Source organism: Cottoperca gobio, chromosome 15, assembly GCF_900634415.1.
Source record: "Cottoperca gobio chromosome 15, fCotGob3.1, whole genome shotgun sequence".
NCBI lineage: Eukaryota > Metazoa > Chordata > Actinopteri > Perciformes > Bovichtidae > Cottoperca > Cottoperca gobio.
This window is the reverse complement of record NC_041369.1, coordinates 24,132,403-24,151,652: the sequence shown is the minus strand read 5'-3', so window position 1 is coordinate 24,151,652 and position 19,250 is coordinate 24,132,403. Positions and strand designations below refer to the sequence as shown.

General features: G+C 41.0%; 1 protein-coding gene across 1 annotated transcript; it reads left to right on the top strand.

The window, feature by feature from the left end:
* Positions 1–432: 432 nt before the first annotated feature.
* Positions 433–7,167, top strand: LOC115020310 (high-affinity choline transporter 1-like). The gene is made up of 8 exons (XM_029450263.1): positions 433–616; positions 1,521–1,637; positions 2,142–2,297; positions 2,465–2,613; positions 2,753–2,896; positions 3,085–3,238; positions 6,019–6,236; positions 6,607–7,167. The coding sequence occupies exons 1-8, from the start codon at positions 433–435 to the stop codon at positions 7,165–7,167; spliced, it is 1,683 nt and encodes a 560-aa protein (XP_029306123.1).
* The last annotated feature ends 12,083 nt before the right edge of the window (positions 7,168–19,250 follow it).

Here is a 19,250-nt window from a genome sequence, read left to right as displayed (position 1 = left end):
GACCTGAAGCATGTTTGCTTCACTACTTTTCACTCTGTCACAAATTTGTTCAGTCTCTAGCACAAACAATGTTGTAAATGGCAGAATACAAGGGGGATGACATGAATTAACACATCAATATGAGCACAACTCCAAAGTGCAGGGACTTTGTTTATCTCCGAAAGCAGCATCAAAAATTCTTCACCCAATATAAAATATTTCTAATAAGTATTAATTTAGTTGCCTCTTGGCTCAATGTTAACGATGCTCAAGATGTATTCATGATTATCCTTTATGCTTGCCAAGAATCATTAAATCAGCTGTTTCAGACGGGATTCAGTTGGATGAAGTTCCTGTTTTTCCGGTTTGTCCTTTAGATTTTCTCCCCTCTTTTCTGTAACACTCACTAGTCAGTCTGACATCAGCTAGTGAGGAAACCAGTCAGCATCTATCATGGCCGTTAACATCCCAGGAGTGATAGCGATGTCATTTTTCTACCTGCTGGTCCTTGGGACCGGCATCTGGGCTTCTTTCAAGTCCAAAAGGGAACAGAAGAAAAGTTCGGCCTCTGGAATAGAGATGGCTCTGCTGGGAAACCGGAGCATTAACGTGGTGGTGGGGATCTTCACAATGACAGGTGAGGAGAGCACCGCTAACAACACTTGGATGGAAACTGGAACTACAAAGTTGTGATTGTTAAAGAAATATATTTTTAAGAATATAAATATATTTTTGGTTCTGTAAAGGGTTGGTGTCTTATGAGCTGGTTGCACAAAGTTCCAGTTTCTATCAGGCAACAAGACACTTTGAATGTATTGATGTTTGTGAATATAAAAATAAATGTATGTACAAAGCTGTAGCATGAGGATGAAAGCACTGCATAGAGTTCCTCCACAAACACTGTAATGAAATATAAGCTCTGAAGTATGAGAGTTAAATAAGTGATTGTAGGTTGTCAGCTGGAATGAAGAATGTGAAAACAAAGTTACCCTTGATGTTATTTAGTCTTCTGAGCCAGAGTTAAGAAACCTAAGAAAGGATAATAATAAGTATTAAGTGTTCACATTTAATACAGTACTGATCATTATTTGTGTTCATGTAGACAAGATGTAAGAGCTTCTAAAAGCATTGTTACTAAGTTTGATTACACTACAAGTTAGACTCTAATGGTCAGATACAATCTACTTCTCACTAAATGAAACTCTATGAGATTAAATATATTGCTAAACAATGTAAAACACTGCACCTGGTCTCAAAATAAACTTGAGATAAACTGCATATACTGTAAGATAGAGTCTAATGCAGGTATGCATGGTATGGCACAGTTCTGCTCAACTCCATTCACTGCAGACCACAGAGATTGGTCAGAGAGAATCATCAGCAGCACTTCCTGCACTAACCCGCTATTTATAAATAGTCAATATTTTTATTCACTTGACCCAGATTTTAAAAAGTGTCCGTTAAAAAACGTTTTTGACCTCTGTTCAAAAAGCAGTTGTTTGTGCACTAACTTCCTTGCTGTGTGTTGATCCATCCTGTAGCTACATGGGTCGGAGGAGGCTTAATTGTTGGCACAGCTGAGATGGTGTACACGCCCTCAATGGGACTAACCTGGTCACTCTTGTTATTCTCGGCATACAGCTCATCTTTTATTATTGGTAAGAGTTTGAAATGACATCTGACAACAATAATGTATCCAGACAACCAGGGAGATGCTTCATAACTTGACATTAATGAAGCTCGAACTGACATGTTGACATGGTGTGTGTCTCCCTTCAGACGGCCAAACTGTATATTTACTAAAGAAAATCAGCCACTTTTGCTCCGTGAAGTAATCTAATATGGCCACTATTCTAAAAAGAAAATGAATCTTTAAAACTTTGTTCCAGATTTTAGCAGTCAATGTTAAAATAAATCTATGATTTGATAAATGGAAATAGGCACCGGTCATTATGCAGGTTATTTCTTAATTTAAATATAATTACTAACCTGCACATTTAATGATCATTTGATGACTTTATTTATTAGTTGTAACTAACAATACTTATTGTTATTAAACTGATAACTTTTTTTTAAAGATTAATGAATCTAATGATTCACCTTTTAATTGTTGTTTTATTGTTTTTCTAATTGTGACTTGCCCTGTCTTCTTTTAAATGAAGCTGGCACGATGTTTGCAAAGCCAATGAGAGACAGAAAGTGTATGACGATGCTGGACCCTTTCCATGCCAAGTATGGAAAAGTGTTAACAGGTGGACTGTCCCTGGCTTCACTTTGTGTTGACGTGTTCTGGTTGCCCTCAACACTAATTGGTTTAGGTACGGTATAAACATATGCATTTTACCAACATATACATATATCTGTAACTGTGTTTACAATTCCTTTATCTGTTAAGTGAAACAAGTGAATACATGTAAATTCTACGCTGTGTAGATATGACTTAGTACAATGAATGTAAACTGGTTAGTTACAATGTTTTTGACAGGAGGGGTTATGAGCGTGGTCCTGAATGTGTCCTTCAGTGTGTGCATCTGGATCTCTGCTGCCGTCGCCATCACCTACACACTGCTGGGAGGTCTGTACTCTGTGGCCTACACAGATGTTATACAGCTTGTGCTCATATTCTTCAGCTTGGTGAGTTTCCTTTACTTTTAGTTTGTATGGTGTCCGGCTTTTCTTTTGAAGAAAATAATCTTACACAAGGCATCAAAAACTCCAAAGGACGTCTTTAAAAGTGTGTGTTCATTATTTCCATTTGTATTTGTCTCTGCAGTGGCTCTGTGTTCCCTTTGCTTTGATGAACCCTTACTCCTTGGACATCAGCCAGACACTGATGAACAACACCTTACATGCTCCCTGGATTGGTACACCGGGAGTAAAAAAGACCTGGATAATGATTGATGATTTTTTATTATTTGTAAGGAAGCAACAATACAGCTGATGTCAAATACAATTCATTCTAGTCTTGATAAATATCTTCAGAATGATGATAAATACACATTTAAATAGTGAAACATTTTTTATTTTAACTAAATAATCAGACAGTAAATGTCAAGCTTGCCACAGGACTTATTAAATCAACAAATGAACTGTTTTACTTTTAAGGCCCTGGGAAGTATGGGATATCAGTGCATCCATCAGAGGACTTTGTCGGCATCTTCTACATCCACAGCCAAGAGAACTTGTTTTGTTTCTGCAATGATCTTACCTCTATTTGGAATACCGTCAATTCTGCTTGGAGCAGTTGCTGCCTCCACAGGTATTAACATGTTCTAGATACTCGGGTAAACTGGGAAAACAAATGTCTCTTTATACCTGTGTTTATTTAATCATATAAATTTAGTACCAGGAACTAAGAAACTCCCAAATATTTATTTACTCAATGGGTGTCAGGCATAGATCAAGGAAGGTACTAACTTACATGACAAACGGTGTTTTTAGGTTGTGTAATTATCATAAACAAATATAGTGCTGAGTGTTGTAAACATCTCCTGAACGTGAAAGGAGATAACAGCATGTCTACAAATGAATGCACATTTTTATCATGAAGCCAAATGCTGAAATATTTGTGTTTTGTATTTAAACCTTGTAACAGCACAGATATGCAAATTGATCACATCTATATCTCTGGATGTTGAAAACAATACATTTAGTTGTATTTACATCAGGTAAAAAAGGGTTGTAGCGTCTGAATGGCTAAATAGACAGAATCATCAACACAATATACAATGGTGTCATCTGCATAAAGAAAGATTTGACAAAACAGTATATGTTTAATCAGAAAGGAACCAGAAGTGATCTCTGACCACATAGTAGTAGCAAGAACAAGGAGTGTTAGTCCCAACCTTTGCATGCTTATGACAAACAAATATAAACAGCTTTAAACCAAGAGCCATAGGATAATACTTTTTTAAAAGGCCAAGAGGTTACAGCCATGCTAGCAGTGCTGTACTTGCATAGCAGTACTTTAAGCTAAATGCCAGTGAACAAGCTAACATTGACAATGTTAACATGCTGATATTAAGAAAGTAAGATTGTGTTCAACACCTTAGTGCAGGGGTCGGGAACCTTTTTGGCTGGGAGAGCCATAAAAGCCAAATATTTGTTTATGTATTTCCTTGAGAGCCATATATTTAATCAATTTGAACGCAACTTTATGCATGCATTTTTTTAAGAATAACACGTCTCCGAGTACTAATAGCGGTATCAGTGTTGCATTGAACACGTGCTCTTTTATTAAATAAACTAAACGCTTACGTTATTTATCTCATATTTCAGTGTTTACTGCACGGGTGTCAAACTCAAGGCAATTATGACCTATTTAACCTCTTATGTCTGTTGTTGGTGTTGTTTTTGTTGTTGTCCTGCATTTTAGCGCCTTGAGATTGCTTTTAGCTTTGAAAGGCGCTTTACAAATACAATTTATTATTATTATTATTATTATTATTATTATTATTATTATTATTACTATATCCGGCCCGCGAGAAAATATCATATGTCTGTCATACCTGGCAATCAATGCATGGCACAACCACGGGAAAAGACATTTGAGGAAGTATCTAAATGTGTGAATGAAATGAAAGTTTTTGGAAAGCAAAGGGAAACACAGCACAGATCTCTGGGACGATGTGAGCTGGACTGTTTGTGCGACATAACGAAGCATCTCACTGTTAAACCTGCAGCTTCAGGGCCGTGTGATCACGGACATGTGTGATGCCGAGCTGCCTGTGGGAGACTCTAATGCAGAAGGAAACTTTGGTCACTACGTGTTTCCAAACACTGACAAACATCTCCACCGCTGTGTTCCCGACAGCATTATGCTGATGCACTGAGAGCATTTGCCGACTTTGCTGCTCAGATATTTTAATTGAACTGCTCAGCAACCCGTTTGCAGTTGACTTAAATATGTTCCATATCTTTTTGCACTTTATGTGTACCCTGTTCAATAAATGTGGACCGTGTTTGGCCCTCGACGTAGTCCCAGTTTTTAATGTTGGCCCTCTCTGTGAATGAGTTTGACCCCCCCCCCGGTCTACTGCTTGCTTTGCGCAGTTTCTCCTCAGCTGTTTCGCGAAGGGCAGGGCTCCGCCCCCTACACACTCACACACACACACACGCACACACACACACACTTGTGTAAGTGTGTGCGCTGTGCAGTCAGAGACAGAGCGGAGGAAAGGAGAGGGGTGAACTAAAAACAAATCCTCTGCTAAATGTTTTACTTTAAAATGACACCGTATAATTGTTTATTACTTGTTAATCATGTTAAAAAATGTCAGCTCAGAATTGTCTGCGAGCCATATCGCGTCATCAAAAGAGCCATAGGTTCCCGACCCCTGCCTTAGTGGTAGCATGCTAACATTTCCTTATTACTCAAAGAATGGCATCAGTTATTGGTTTTGCAAATATTCTTTCAGATATAAGTACTGGACAAATTAAACTATATGTAACTATATGAAAACTCAGGTGATCACCAAAGTCAGTACAATTCATCCTCTGGGCACCAAACATGTTCCACATTTACTGTCACCTTTCATACAAGAATTGCAGCCCAAAGTGCTTCATAGCAAAAAACATAACAATTAGTACAAGATTAGACAGAATAAGAGCATTTACAGTACAATAATCACAGTGTTGATGTAAATGAGTCTGAAGTACCATTATAAAAATGGCAGAATTCAAATAGTATAAAATAGCAGATAAAATAGCATAAAATAGCAGATACACATTCTTTGACATTTTCATAATCCCTTTGTCTGTACTTTCATCTATATTTGTCTTTGCAAATAATGCAAATTCATAAACAATGAATTGTTTTAGTCTTCAGATATGGGATGTGCAATGGGATGTGACAACATAACTTTACTTTTGATGATTGGATAATTGTGTCTGTTTATGATTTTCCTGGGCCCACTCTGCTCCATGCTGTGCATCACACAGTGTTTAGTTCACTCCTTAGTATACACAGTACTCTCATTTCAGAATCACTCAAACAGATAATGTGACAATTTTTCAGTCTTTCCTTCTTTTGTGTCTCAGACTGGAACATGACTTCCTATGGCTCTCCATCTCCATATGAACGTGGGGAATCAGTTCTAGTTCTGCCCATCACCCTGCAGCACCTCACTCCGCCATTCATCTCCATCATCGGTACTGCATGTGTGGCCGCTGCCGTCATGTCGTCAGCTGACTCTGCTTTGCTTTCTGCAGCTTCTGTCTTCACCTCCAACATATACAAGAATATCCTGAGGCCTCAGGTGATCAAATGCACTTGTTCTTTCAGTTTAGTTTTCATTAGCATAAAGGAAGTGATAACAGCAAAAGCAAACATCAACAAACTCATAGATTGTGCAGGAGAAGTAAGAAAACCCAAAGGGCTTGTAGTAAAACCTCCTACGATTTACAATGTATCATAATACTGTATTATGTAGTTGGTACATAAACATAGACTCATAACACACATACTGAGCAAACACACACATAGACTCACAAGGTAAAAACAAGACCAGTGTCACAGCTGGCAGTCAAACTAGGATGAAGTGTGAATAATATGAGGAGTATTTTAAAGCAGGAACAATATTTAGCCGTTTAACTGTTCTTCTTCTTCCTCTCTACTTTCTTCTTCAGTCATCAGACAGAGAGATCCAGTGGGTGATCCGTGCTTCCGTGTTGGTAGTGGGCTTGGTTGGTACATCGCTGACGAACGTGAAAACCAGCATCTTAATGTTCTGGTTCATTAGTTCTGAAATGACCTACATCATTATCTTCCCTCAACTCGTCTGCGTCCTCTTCTTCGACATCTCCAACGGTTACGGTGCTGTTATGGGCTTTCTGATTGGATTAGTGTTAAGACTGCTCAGTGGAGACCCATCACTTGGGTTAGCACCGGTCATACACTTCCCAGGATGCACTCTTGAGGACGGTGTTTATGTCCAGTACTCTCCGGTTAAGACCATCTCCATGTTGTCTGCCATTGCTGCCATCTTGTTGTTCTCCTACCTGGCTTCTGTGCTCTTCAACAAAGGCCTGCTTCCTGAGAGGTGGGATGTGTTCAAAGTGAAACAGCAGCTCTCACCAGAACCACTGACAGCAACATGTGGCGCCGCAGAACACAATGAGAAGGAGAAGTTGAATAGAAACAACTCTCAGACCAAAGCATCAGAGCCAATGTTTAGCACAGACTGTTAATGTTCCTGTGTGTACAGTACAATGTGTTTCCTTATAGTAATATAGTTACTATATCGAGGTTATTTGTGGCAGTACCGCAGGTGTCCACTGGGACACATTGTCAGCAAGGTATATTGAACAAAATATAACTGCAAAGAATGGAAAACCGATACAGTGAAGTGTGTTCAGATGTTATGTTGTTATAGTGTTATGATATTATAAAAAGTACTTTAGTAATATAATAATACATTGTAACTGTGTTGTAGACGTAAACACGACAGACATGTGAAATATTTCAGTTATTAAACTGAACATCTTCACCAGATGTGTGATGTGAAATTCTTTCCTGTCTGAAAAGTACAACAACATTTCTACCATTGTTCCTTATAGGACTTATAACTTGTGAGTGTGTGAATACAAGAAGTGATTATTTAATGTTATTGCAATAGCAGATATTCATATTTGATGATGAAGAAGCAAATCAAACAGCAGTTAACCTGAAAGTGAGGTCTGCCTGGCAGGCACATCTTATCGCCAATGTCTTATTGCCAATGTTTAAAGAAACCATGAGGTTAATACGAGGCAGGACATTTCCAGAGTCGGTGTTTTAGAAACAACAAACTCTTGTTCTTATCAAAGATACATGTATTTCAAGCTGAGAGGTTTATCTTACGCATGTTGACTGCATATGTGTGGGTCTAAACGTTGCTTTAATAAGTACTTGGCAGCATATAACTTACTGTGTAGACTACATTTCTTACACTCTGGAACCCTCGAGAACCCTGTGACCCGTTTAGGACATCCAACATTATTATTTGTGAACATTACAACATGTCATTTTCTGACCGAGGTGGTTAGTTTCTAAACTCTTCTTCATCTCATTTAACACCTTACTTCTGTGTCACTGAGAAATCTGTGCAGTGCCATTATCTCAAAGCAACGATTTGAGTCTCACTGTTTAAAATAAAAATGCAGTTTGTAAAAATTTCAACCCGTAGAACACTTGACTGTGAACTCAACTGACGTTGTGAAGATGCCAAACATCAAGTTGATGTTTCTTTTTTTCAGCAGGCCATATTTTGTTGCCAGTCTTTTTCTGTTCCCTTTTGGACCTGAAAGAAGCCCGTCCCAATGACCAGCAGGTAAAACAACTACGCTATCACTCCTGGTTAACAGACATGATGGACTGGTTGTGTCACGCGTTCCACCCACTATTAGTTTGGTTTCACCTTGTCAGTAACTCTCTTATCATTTCAGATCCTGCTTCATCCTCACTGCCTGCAATCAAGTTATTCCCCTCACCTGGTTTCCACAGCCCATCTCCTCACCTGCTTCTCATTCCCTCATTAGTTCTCTCTGAGGATGTATACCAGGTCTCTCCCACTTGTTCCCTGCCAGATTGTCTTGTGTTTTTCTGCCAAGCTCTCCAGCGATCGTCGAGTTTACCTGTTTAGTTTTCCTGACCTGCCCGTTTTGACCCTGCTGCCTGTTTTTGGACTCCGATTCTTCTGCCTGCTCCTTACTGGATTTGTTTGCCTTTTGGACTGATTTACCGGTATTTGACCCTGCCTGGATTACTGAGTAAACTGAACTATAATATATTCTGCCTGTCTCTGTGTCGTGCTTTTGGGTTCAGTTCTGTTGGTTCCAGCGAACCTTACAGGTTGACTGGATTTAAAGAGTGAGTGGCGTGCACAATATGACTTTGCACAAAGAATGGGGAAAGGCAAGACTGGAGAAACACAGAGCTTAGTCGTAGTAAATGTATGTTTGCAGTAACACAGACAGTTTAACAACATTTATTCTGAACATTAAATCCAGGTCAGTGTGTCGAAAGAAATACAATGATATGATACGACTATTATTAATAATACTACTACTACTACTACTACTACTACTACTACTACTACTACTAATACTACTACTATTCACAGATATTACAGGCCTCACACATGCTCACAACACCACCGTAACCTCTCTGCTATTGTCTATCCCCCCGCTTCTCTCATACCCAACACCTCGTCACAGGAGGCCTGTGGAACTGCCGGTCAGTTACTCGCATAACTAAGTTAATCTTGTGCTACGCCTCCCAGCAATCCCTCGACTTCCTTGCCCTCACTGAGACCTGGATCAAACCTGATAACACATCCACCTGTGCTGCTCTCTCCACAGCGACTCATTAACCCACTCACCCAGAGCCACTGGCAGAGGAGGTGGCACTGGTCTGCTAATCTCCCACAAATTGAAATCCCCCAAGTTTTTCTCTTTTCCCACTGCCACACTTCACCCACTCGTCTTTCAAATTATATGCCGTCACTTTAAGCCGGTTTTAGTGAACATTGTTGTTCTCTACCGTCCTCCAGGTCCTTTGGGGAAGTTTCTTTAGGACTTGGACTTTCTCCTATCCAGCATCTCTGAAAATGGCCATCCGCTCGTATTTCTTGTTGACTTCAACATCCAGTCAGAGAAGTCAACAGACTTACTATCTCTCCTATCTTCTTTTACTCTCTCCCTGTGTGTCCCCACCTACTCACAAAGCTGGCAACCACCTCATTCAGCAGAAATTGCTCTACCTTAAACCTCTCTGTAAAGCCGCTTCACATCTCTGATCACTTCTTCATATCCTACTCTCCCAATCTAACAAAACTATCTCCCCGAATACTGTACCTCTCCGTCGTAACTTTTGCTCCCTCTCTCCCTCCTCAGCTGTCCTCTCGGCCCTTCCCTCACCTGGCTCCTACTCACTCATTCTTACCAACTCTGCCACAGACACTCTCCTCTCTACTCTGCCCTCCTCTCAGGACTCTCACTGTCCTCCTCTCTGGACTCTCTCCGTCCTCTCACCTTGCAGCAGGTTCGCCAGTCCTGAGATGAGTCAGTGCTGACAGAACCTTCCTACAGTTAGCTGAAAGAAAATGGTTGAAATCAAAACTCCCTGAAGACCTCCTTGGCTTTCAAACTATTCTCTCCTCTTTCTCTTCTATTTCTGAAGGAAAAAGCACTTTCTTCCAACAACAAATTCGATCAACTTTCTCCAACCCCAAGAAACTCTACTCAACCCTTCTCGATCCTCCCAGTCCCTCACCTCCATATTCCCTTCTACCGTCCCAATTTGTCAACTACTTTGTAAAATAAATTGATGACATACGCTCTTCATTTTCCAACTTGCTGACTGACATCAACTGTTCACCCCCACTCTTACTTCTTTCTCCCCCCTCTCTCCAAATGAATTACAGTTTAACCCTTACCTCTGCCCGCCCTACCACCTGCCCTCTGGACCCCATCCCCTCTTACCTTCTCCAGTCTATCACTCATGACCTTCTTCCATTTCTCCCCCAGCTTATCAACACTTCCCTAACATACCGGTTACTTCCCAAACAATGTTAAAGAAGCAAGAGTCAACCCTCTCCTAAAGAAACCCACACTCAACCCTTCTGAAGTGTACAACTACCGACCTGTCTCTCTTCTTCCATTTATTCTCGTCTTACCTTCACCAGAACAACCTTCTTGATCTGCACCAATCTGGTTTCAAGGCAGGCCACTCAACTGAGACTGCCCTCCTCGCTAGCCTCTTACATTTTTATTTTATTTTATTTTATTTAGATATTATAATATTTATTAATAAATATTTTTTGTATTGCTCATAAATAACTTATATACCCATATTCCCAAATGACAGAGTAAGTGAAGAATAATATGCTAATATTCATTTAATTTCCACGGATATGCCCCCCCTGCAAGGACTGCCTTGGCCATTTACAGACGATTGCAGTACTTCACACAAAGATATTTCATCTAGAAGAGAAGGACACAACAATACAATGGACCCCAAAGGTGAAGCTACAACTTGCCCCGGAGAACAGTCATGAAAGTCGTGTCTGGAATAAGCGAGCAAGAATTAAAACTGCTCCTAACAAAATAGAAGAACCAGACTTGACAGAAAGAGACTGGCCCCCGTTACCATCCTGCCGGCAAAGGCTCACATCAACCCCCGCTACACAACCGTGGATTGTAGCAGCGAACATGGCAAGGAATGCCCACCTCCACTGATGACTCTACAGCTGGAAAACAGATTCCTACCACTACAAACCAAGTCTGGATCGTCGCTGGAGGACCCAGCTCGCCTGTCAGTCCTGCGCCGTTTGGGCTGAACGAGACAGCTATGATCTAAAACAAAATATCAGTGAACCCACTCATCAGCATGGTAACACACTAGACTTAGTGATAACGACAAGGCTGGACATCGATAAGGTCTCAGTAATCTAATTACCTATATCTGATCATCACTGTGTGTTTTTGGATGCTAACCTAATCTTAACAAAGACCAAAAGAGAGACAGTAGTCAAAAACATAATACTAGATGACACAGCAGAGGAAACATTCTCTAACATCATGAGATCATGTGAGCCATGCTCAGACTGCTCCTTAAATCTCATGGTTGAAAATCTAAACAACACCTTGTCATCTACCCTGGATATTGTTGCTCCATTAAAGGTCAAAAAGAAGGGTTAGGGTATCTGCTATTTTAATTCAGCTATTTTTATACTATTTTAATTCTGCGATATTGTATTTTAATTTTACTATTTTATCTGCTATTTTATACTATTTTAATTCTGCTATTTTTATAATGGTACTTCAGACTCATTTACATCAACACTGTGATTATTGTAATCTAATCTTGTACTAATTGTTATGTTTATGCTGTGAAGCACTTTGGGCTGCAATTCTTGTATGAAAGGTGCTATACAAATATTATTATTATTATTATTATTATTATTATTATTATTATTATTATTATTATTATTATTATATGCTTTGGCCTAAATATAAATAAAACAATCATTTAAAAAAAATCTGTCAAAGCGAACCCGTTTTAGCCATTTGTACATGGTGGGAAATATTAGAGTGTGACACATCAAAGGCTCTCTGCTAGTGTGAAGGAGAATAGCTTCTTACAAGGACTAGGCTAAATAAATGTTCACAGAGTGATAACAGTGATACTATGTGTTATAGAGGGGATTTTCCCCAGATACAGGTGTGCTTTGAGATTTTGGCTTGGTCTTTGGTGTGCCTTGGCCACAGAGAGTTTTGGGAACCCCTGGTCAAGAGGACTGATGCACAGATAAATGCATCCATGGTTTTTATTTCCTGTTAGTCCCATGCCAACACACTAACTCAACTAACTCATCTAACAATCATGTTCTTCAATAGAAAGTAGTTCCAAAGACATCTGTTCACAGAGCAGTCTGTGGATGAGTGTTGCAGAGACTGAAAACGTCATAACATAAAAAAACCAAGAAGTATTTACATGGGTTAGTGCCAGTAACGGTACGGGGGTAAAACAGGTAATCCTGTCATCCTGGGTTATCCAATATTTCCTTAGAATGAAAAAAGGGCCATCACTGACCATAACAACACATTTTATAATAGAAATGTCAAAACTGCATGATACCCATTTGACAGTGCAACATGTATTTTTAAAGTGATAAATTACATTTCTATTTCTAAGGTGGATTATTTGCTTTGAATGTTTTTGTTACACCTAAATATTTGTGATGGTTTAAGAGTCCTGCTCCTTCTTCGAGTCTCTTGATGAGACGATGATACTTTGAAACGAAGTAGAGACGAGACTCAGCGACTAAATGTGTTTCAATAAAGTGACTTCATGTTATTCTCTCTGTTGTCTCTCCCAGTCATGTACAGAGGGATCAACAGTTCAACAGTAATTAAAACAGTCCCTCGTTATTAAATATGAATTAATTTGACAACAAAAGCATCTTCAGAATGTTTGCTCTGGAAGAGCAGCGCCCTCTGCCTGCTGTGTGCCTGCATGGCATCCAATGGATTTCCCTCTGGCTGCCTCCACACTGGTCTCTTGATGTGTCCTCTCCATGCTCTCCTCATTTCTTCATCTCCTGCTCTCTAGGAACAATCATCTGACACCAAGTCTGACCCGACGCTCTACCAGAAGGCCTGTGAAGGTAAACTGTGTGTCTGTGTGTGTGTGTGTGTGTGTGTGTGTGTGTGTGTGTGTGTGTGTGTGTGTGACTGCAGGAAAAGTATTTTGTCATGTGTGTGGAAATAGACCTGACATTGAAATGATCTACATTCAGCGTGTGCAACAGAACTCCAGGTGCAAACTAAGACTATTATTTGAATTGTAATGGACAGTTTTCCATTAAACTTGCTATCGATACTCAATGGTCCCCTGAGGTCAAAGGTCAAATTTCAAAGCACACAATACAAAGTGCAATCGTTATGAAATGTGGTGCGGTAGAAATATAAAGCAGCATCACATGGAAATACTCAAGTAAAGTACAAGTAGCTCCAAAACTGCACTTGATGAAAGTTACTTTACACAACTGGTGGATTGATTTGTGTAAACTCCCCACAGGCTGTATACAACGTGCACAGAGTGTGACGGCACCCACCTGTCACTCAAAGCGGCCACGCCCTTATTATGCATTATGCATGAAGATTCAGACATATTCAGTCGTCATGAACCAGTGAATTATCGATAGCTATAACACTTTTTTACCAGGCGGTAAACACGTTTACTTCTGCTGTAAACTTTAACACGGCGGTCTGTGGGGGTTCATTCACTTTTGGAGCCTCGAGTGGTCATTCGAGGAACTGCAGTGTTTGGCCCTTCTGAGTTGACTTTGAAGTTAGTTAATTCCTCTGCATTTCAAAGTGTACAACAAGTAGCCATATGTTACACGATGTTACTGATCATGTTAAGCACCGTCGTCTGTAATCAGAAACACACGCTACAGGTGCAACGATTAGCAAGAATCACAATGACATCACTGAAGACCTGCTTTGCTTATCAACAGGTGACTCTGATGTGTAGATCCTTCAGTTTTACACTTTTGATTTGCGTGTTTATTTCTCTGCAGGATGGAAAAACTCCTCTGGAGACGCTGAACTCGTGGCAGAACGGCGCCAAGAGCCTCCTGTGCAGCTTCAGCCAGGAGAAGCCCCAACAGTAACACATTCCAAATATTCAACATGAGACTCAGTCAGAGGATCTCACGGCTCATCTGGACTAAGTGTTAGAAAAGAGATTTTTCTAACACTTTCATCTCATTTCCATGCAGTTCACGAAGCAAACATGTCTTTTATTTTTTTATATTTGTTATTCCAGCTGTGCCGAGTGTTCACGCCACATTCAAACTGTCTCACCTGTTGACTGACAGACATCAACACCTTCAGGAAATGACAGTTGGCTTTTATTAATTAAATCTGAAGTTTGCTCAGACAGGCCGTCTGCGTGTTGGAACAATGGAGCAGGAGTGATTACCTTGTTTTAGTTTTTGAACTGGCAACCTTCCAGGCTCATACCTGAAGGTTACTGGCGGGGACACGTTCTCTCAGGGCAGCAGGAACCTTTAAACAACAATGTGTGTTGTTAATGTGATTGTTAGCACTGATAGATTCATCGATCGCCAAATGTTGCTGGACAATGTCTCGGCTGACAACAGGAAGATGTTGCTTTTAAAATATTTATTGGGTTTGATTAATTTATTTAAATACCACACACCTAATAACTGAGTGACTAACTTAGAATTGATTGATTCTCATTTACTAACTCAAGGAAACAACTGACTTTAGTTTTTCCAGATTGATTCCAGATAAACTGAAGTATTTATTTGTATAAAAAGGGAACTGAGCCTCATGTGTAGTTATGCTTAAACATTTAGATGAGTTTAACCAGGTTCTTTGGTTTTATGTGTTTTAAGATTGAGATGAGACATGAAGAAGAACGTTTATGGATCAGGACAGAAATAATCTCTCCCCTTGATTGATGTTGGGGATCTGCATGAGAGTAAAACACTCATCAGTTCTGATCAGCAGGACGTGTGCAAGAAGTTATTGTGCAACTTGTTGACCATTCACAACAAACTACACACACACACACACGCACACACACATACACACACACACACAGACACAGACGCACACACAAAGAGTGTGAGAGGGAAGACGTTGAAAAGTAGTTGGTTCTGAAGATGTTAGAAGTGTTTATGTAAAACAGATCTGTACATCTTTCACTGTATTTATGGATTGTTAGAATAAAACGGATTTTGAATGTGAACTTTCTTTTATTGAGAAAGAGAGAGAGAGAGAGAGAGAGAGAGAGAGAGAGAGAGAGAGAGAGAGAGAGAGAGAGACAGACAGACAGAGAGAGAGCGAGAGAGAGAGACAGAGACAGAGACAGAGAGAGAGAGAGAGAGAGAGAGAGGGAGGAGACGGGGAGAGAGACAGTGAGAGAGGGGGGAGAGAGAGAGAGAGAGAGAGAGAGAGAGAGAGAGAGAGAGACAGAGTGAGAGAGAGACAGAGAGAGAGAGAGAGAGAGAGAGAGAGAGAGATTTTTTGATTTTTCAAAAACACTTTATTTACATATTCTTAAAACAAACAGTTTACTCATAAAGTGTAACGAAAAATCATATTATCATATCAAAAAATATACATTTATAAATAACAACTCTATAAATATATAAAAATTATCAAATAAAAACCTGTGCAAAGTGTAAACATTCATTGTTCACAGTGCAGATAATATTTTTAAAACACCAACGTTCTTTAAAAGTGTCGAGATCCCCGGTATGTTTGTGAAACCTAAAATCGAGCCATAGTCTTGCCCTGATATTGCACAGCCACACTGTCTTGGCCTCCTGCCCCTCTCTGTTCTCAACTCTGTTTTTCCTGCTAATGTATATGGCCATTTTTGCCTCTCCCGAGAGGAAATTTAGGAGCTGCCACTTTTCTTTGTTGTCTTTTTTGTAGGCAGCTCCCATGATAAAAACACTCTCGGTAAAAACTACGTTAAAAAGACTAAAAACAAATGTTAAAAGAGAGAAGAACTCTGTGAGTCTCTTACACTCAGTAAAAACATGGAATACAGTGTCACGTAGGTTGCAGAAAGGGCATTTGTTAAAAACAGCGGGATTAATAACGGCGATAAAAGCGTTACAAGCGACGGCACCATGTAAAATCCTCCACTGGAGGTCGGCTGTCCACTTTTTGAGGGGAGGTTTGTAAAAAGACCCCCACTGTGGGCTTGGTCCACTTCCTGAACCCAGTCTGTTGCTCCACACAGTGGAGGGTCTGCTGCACAGGCCTTTCTTGTGGATGCTTTTGACACAGTTCATATATAGAGTCTTTTTGTCGGCTCTGTGCAGCGTCAGTCCTGCCGGGTTAATGACCTTGAGCAGGGGACCGGTCAGTTCTCCCAGCCCTGGGCTCAGGTTGATCTCTGGAAAAGGGTCTGCTGGGTCTGGAGAAGCCTTCCCGTCACTGTAGTCTTTTATTATTCTCTTCTCCTTCCCCGATAGCCTCTGGCTCCACAGCTCCAGAATCCTCTCAGCCACTCGAACGGAGGTCAGACCCAGCAGCAAGCCCAGGGCTCGGGCATCACTCAGCGCCGGCCCCACTGCATCCACCAGTTGCTGCAAGCACAGGGTTCTGGACCTGCAGAGCTCCTTCAACAACCAGTGCAGAGAGTCCGACATTGGACACCTTTTATGATTAAAAAGGGCCCAAGACTTAAAAAGACCCTGATAAAATGGAGGCAGCCCATTTAACTTAAAAAAATTAGAATCAGTTAAAAACAGAGCAGCATCCAGCCCCAGGTTATTTACACGTCTGAGAATGCAGCTGGTCACATCTCTCCACACCAAATCAGCCGGGCCGGTAAGATATTTTTGTAAAAACTGAAGTCTAAAAGTGGCTGTTCGGCTGGCCAGGTGGACAAGGCCCTGTCCCCCCTCCTCTCTGGATAAAAACAGCACCCCCTGTGGCACCCAGTGTAGACCATCCCAAAAAAAATCTACCATTTCTTTCTGCAGTTTTGCTAAAAGGCCAGAGGGAGGGTCTACACAGGTCAGACGGTGCCACAATTGGGATGCTACAAGGTTGTTTAAAACCAAAACCCTACCTTTAAAAGACATCTGAGGGAGCAGCCACTTCCACTTGGAAAGCTTTCCCTGAATCTTTTCTGTGACGTTCTCCCAGTTCTTCTGGACAATAATTTATTTTCCTACAAATACTCCGAGATATTTCAGGCCGTCAGTTCTCCAGGTGAGGCTCTGGGGAAGAACTGGGAGACCGCCACGCCACTCCCCGACAGCGAGGGCCTCACTTTTCTTCCAATTTACCTTCGCTGCCGATGTTACACTAAAACTATCTACTATATCTGTTAAAATGTCCGCATCTCTCTGGCTTTTAATAAAAACAATAATATCATCTGCATATGCGGATAAAACAAATCTGCTATTAAAACCAGGTAAAACCAGACCTTGTAGGCTGGAGCGTATTTTGCAGAGGAGAGGTTCCAGGGAGAGCGCATAGAGCATCCCCGACAGAGCACAGCCCTGCCGGACCCCTCTACACACTCTAAAAGGAGCACACAGAGTACCATTAAACTTCAGCACACTCTCAACTTCACTGTACAACACCTTGATCTTGCCTATGAAACCAGCGCTGAACCCAAACTTCTCCATTACTTTCCAGAGGAAGTTGTGCTCAACGCGGTCAAAAGCCTTTTCCTGGTCTAGAGAAATCAGACCAGTATCAAAGCCCAATGAGCTGGAGACCTCCAAAACATCTCGAATTAGGTAGACATTGTCTACCATGGACCTGCCGGGCACACAGTAGGTCTGGTCCCGGTGGATGACCTGCTCCATAGCCCCCCCCAGCCTGGTGGCCAGAGCTTTGGACAGAAGCTTGTAATCCACACACAGCAAAGACACAGGGCGTCAGTTTCCGATGTCCTGCAGGTTTCCTTTCTTGGGCAGGAGCGTTATCACGGCCCTGCGGCAGGACATCGGCATGGAACCAGAGGCCAGACTCTCGTTAAAAACATCTAAAAGATCTGTTGCTAAAATGTCCCAATATGCTTTAAAAAACTCAACAGTGAGGCCGTCGATGCCGGGAGCCCGCCGTCCTTGCATTTTTTGCAGAGCAGCCTGTAGCTCCCGTGTGGTCAACGGCCCCTCCAGCTGTGAGTTGGTTTGCTCTGCTACCTGAGGTAGTCCCCCTAAAAACCCCTCTAAAAACGTTTCCTCCCCCTCGTACTCACTCGAGTATAGGGAGGAATAAAAACTCACAGCCCGTGTTCTGATCTGGCTTGGTTCCGTTATCTCTTGCCCTGTGACTGAGAGCAGTGAGTGGATTACCCTCTTCTGTCCGTTCTTCTTCTCCAGGCCGAAGAAGAAACTGGATGGAGCATCCATTTCGGTGGCGTTTTGGAACCGGGACCGGACCAGTGCGCCCTGGACTTTAACGTCTAGCAGGTCGGCTAATGCCATTTTTTTTACTTTGAGGATTTCAATATATCCTCGATCTCCTGTGGACTCACTTATTTGTTCTAGTTCCACTATATCACCCTCCAGGTCTTTCATAGATCTGGTGATGTCATGTGTGACATTGAGGGTGTGCTGCTGACAAAGCATTTTAATTTCAGTCTTACCATGGTCCCACCACTGCCTAAGACTGTTAAAATCACTCTTCCTTTGCCTAAAAACACTCCAGAAATAAATAAAAGCTTCTCTAAAATTTTTATCAAATGTTAAAACTTTAACAAGAGTTAAAGTGCCAGTATGCGCTTCTTGGCAACACATTTCTTATAAAAACATTACATAAAAGCAAAGAGTGATCGGTAAAACCAACAGGTATAATATTACACATTTTAAAAATGTTAAAATGATGTTTAAAACAATAAATACGATCTAACCTGGCAGAGGAAATCCTATTCCCTCTGCAGTGGGACCATGTGTATTGTTTAGCCTCTGCGTTCATCCTCCTCCATACATCCACCAGACCATGAGAGCGGACCAGCTGCCTCAGAACATGCTGGGACGCTGGATGCGGCTCTGCGTGGTTCCGATCTAAAAAAGCATTTTCTGTACAGTTAAAATCCCCCCCCAAGAATAAAAAATCCTCCGAGGCACAGCTATTTAAAACATCATTAATTTTTTGTAAAAACAACTTCCTCTCTGCACCGATTGTTGGGGCATACACATTTATAAAAACAGCATTAAAAAGGTCAAACCGGGCTTTTACTAAAAGCAACCTCCCCTCGATAAAATGCTCGACCTCCA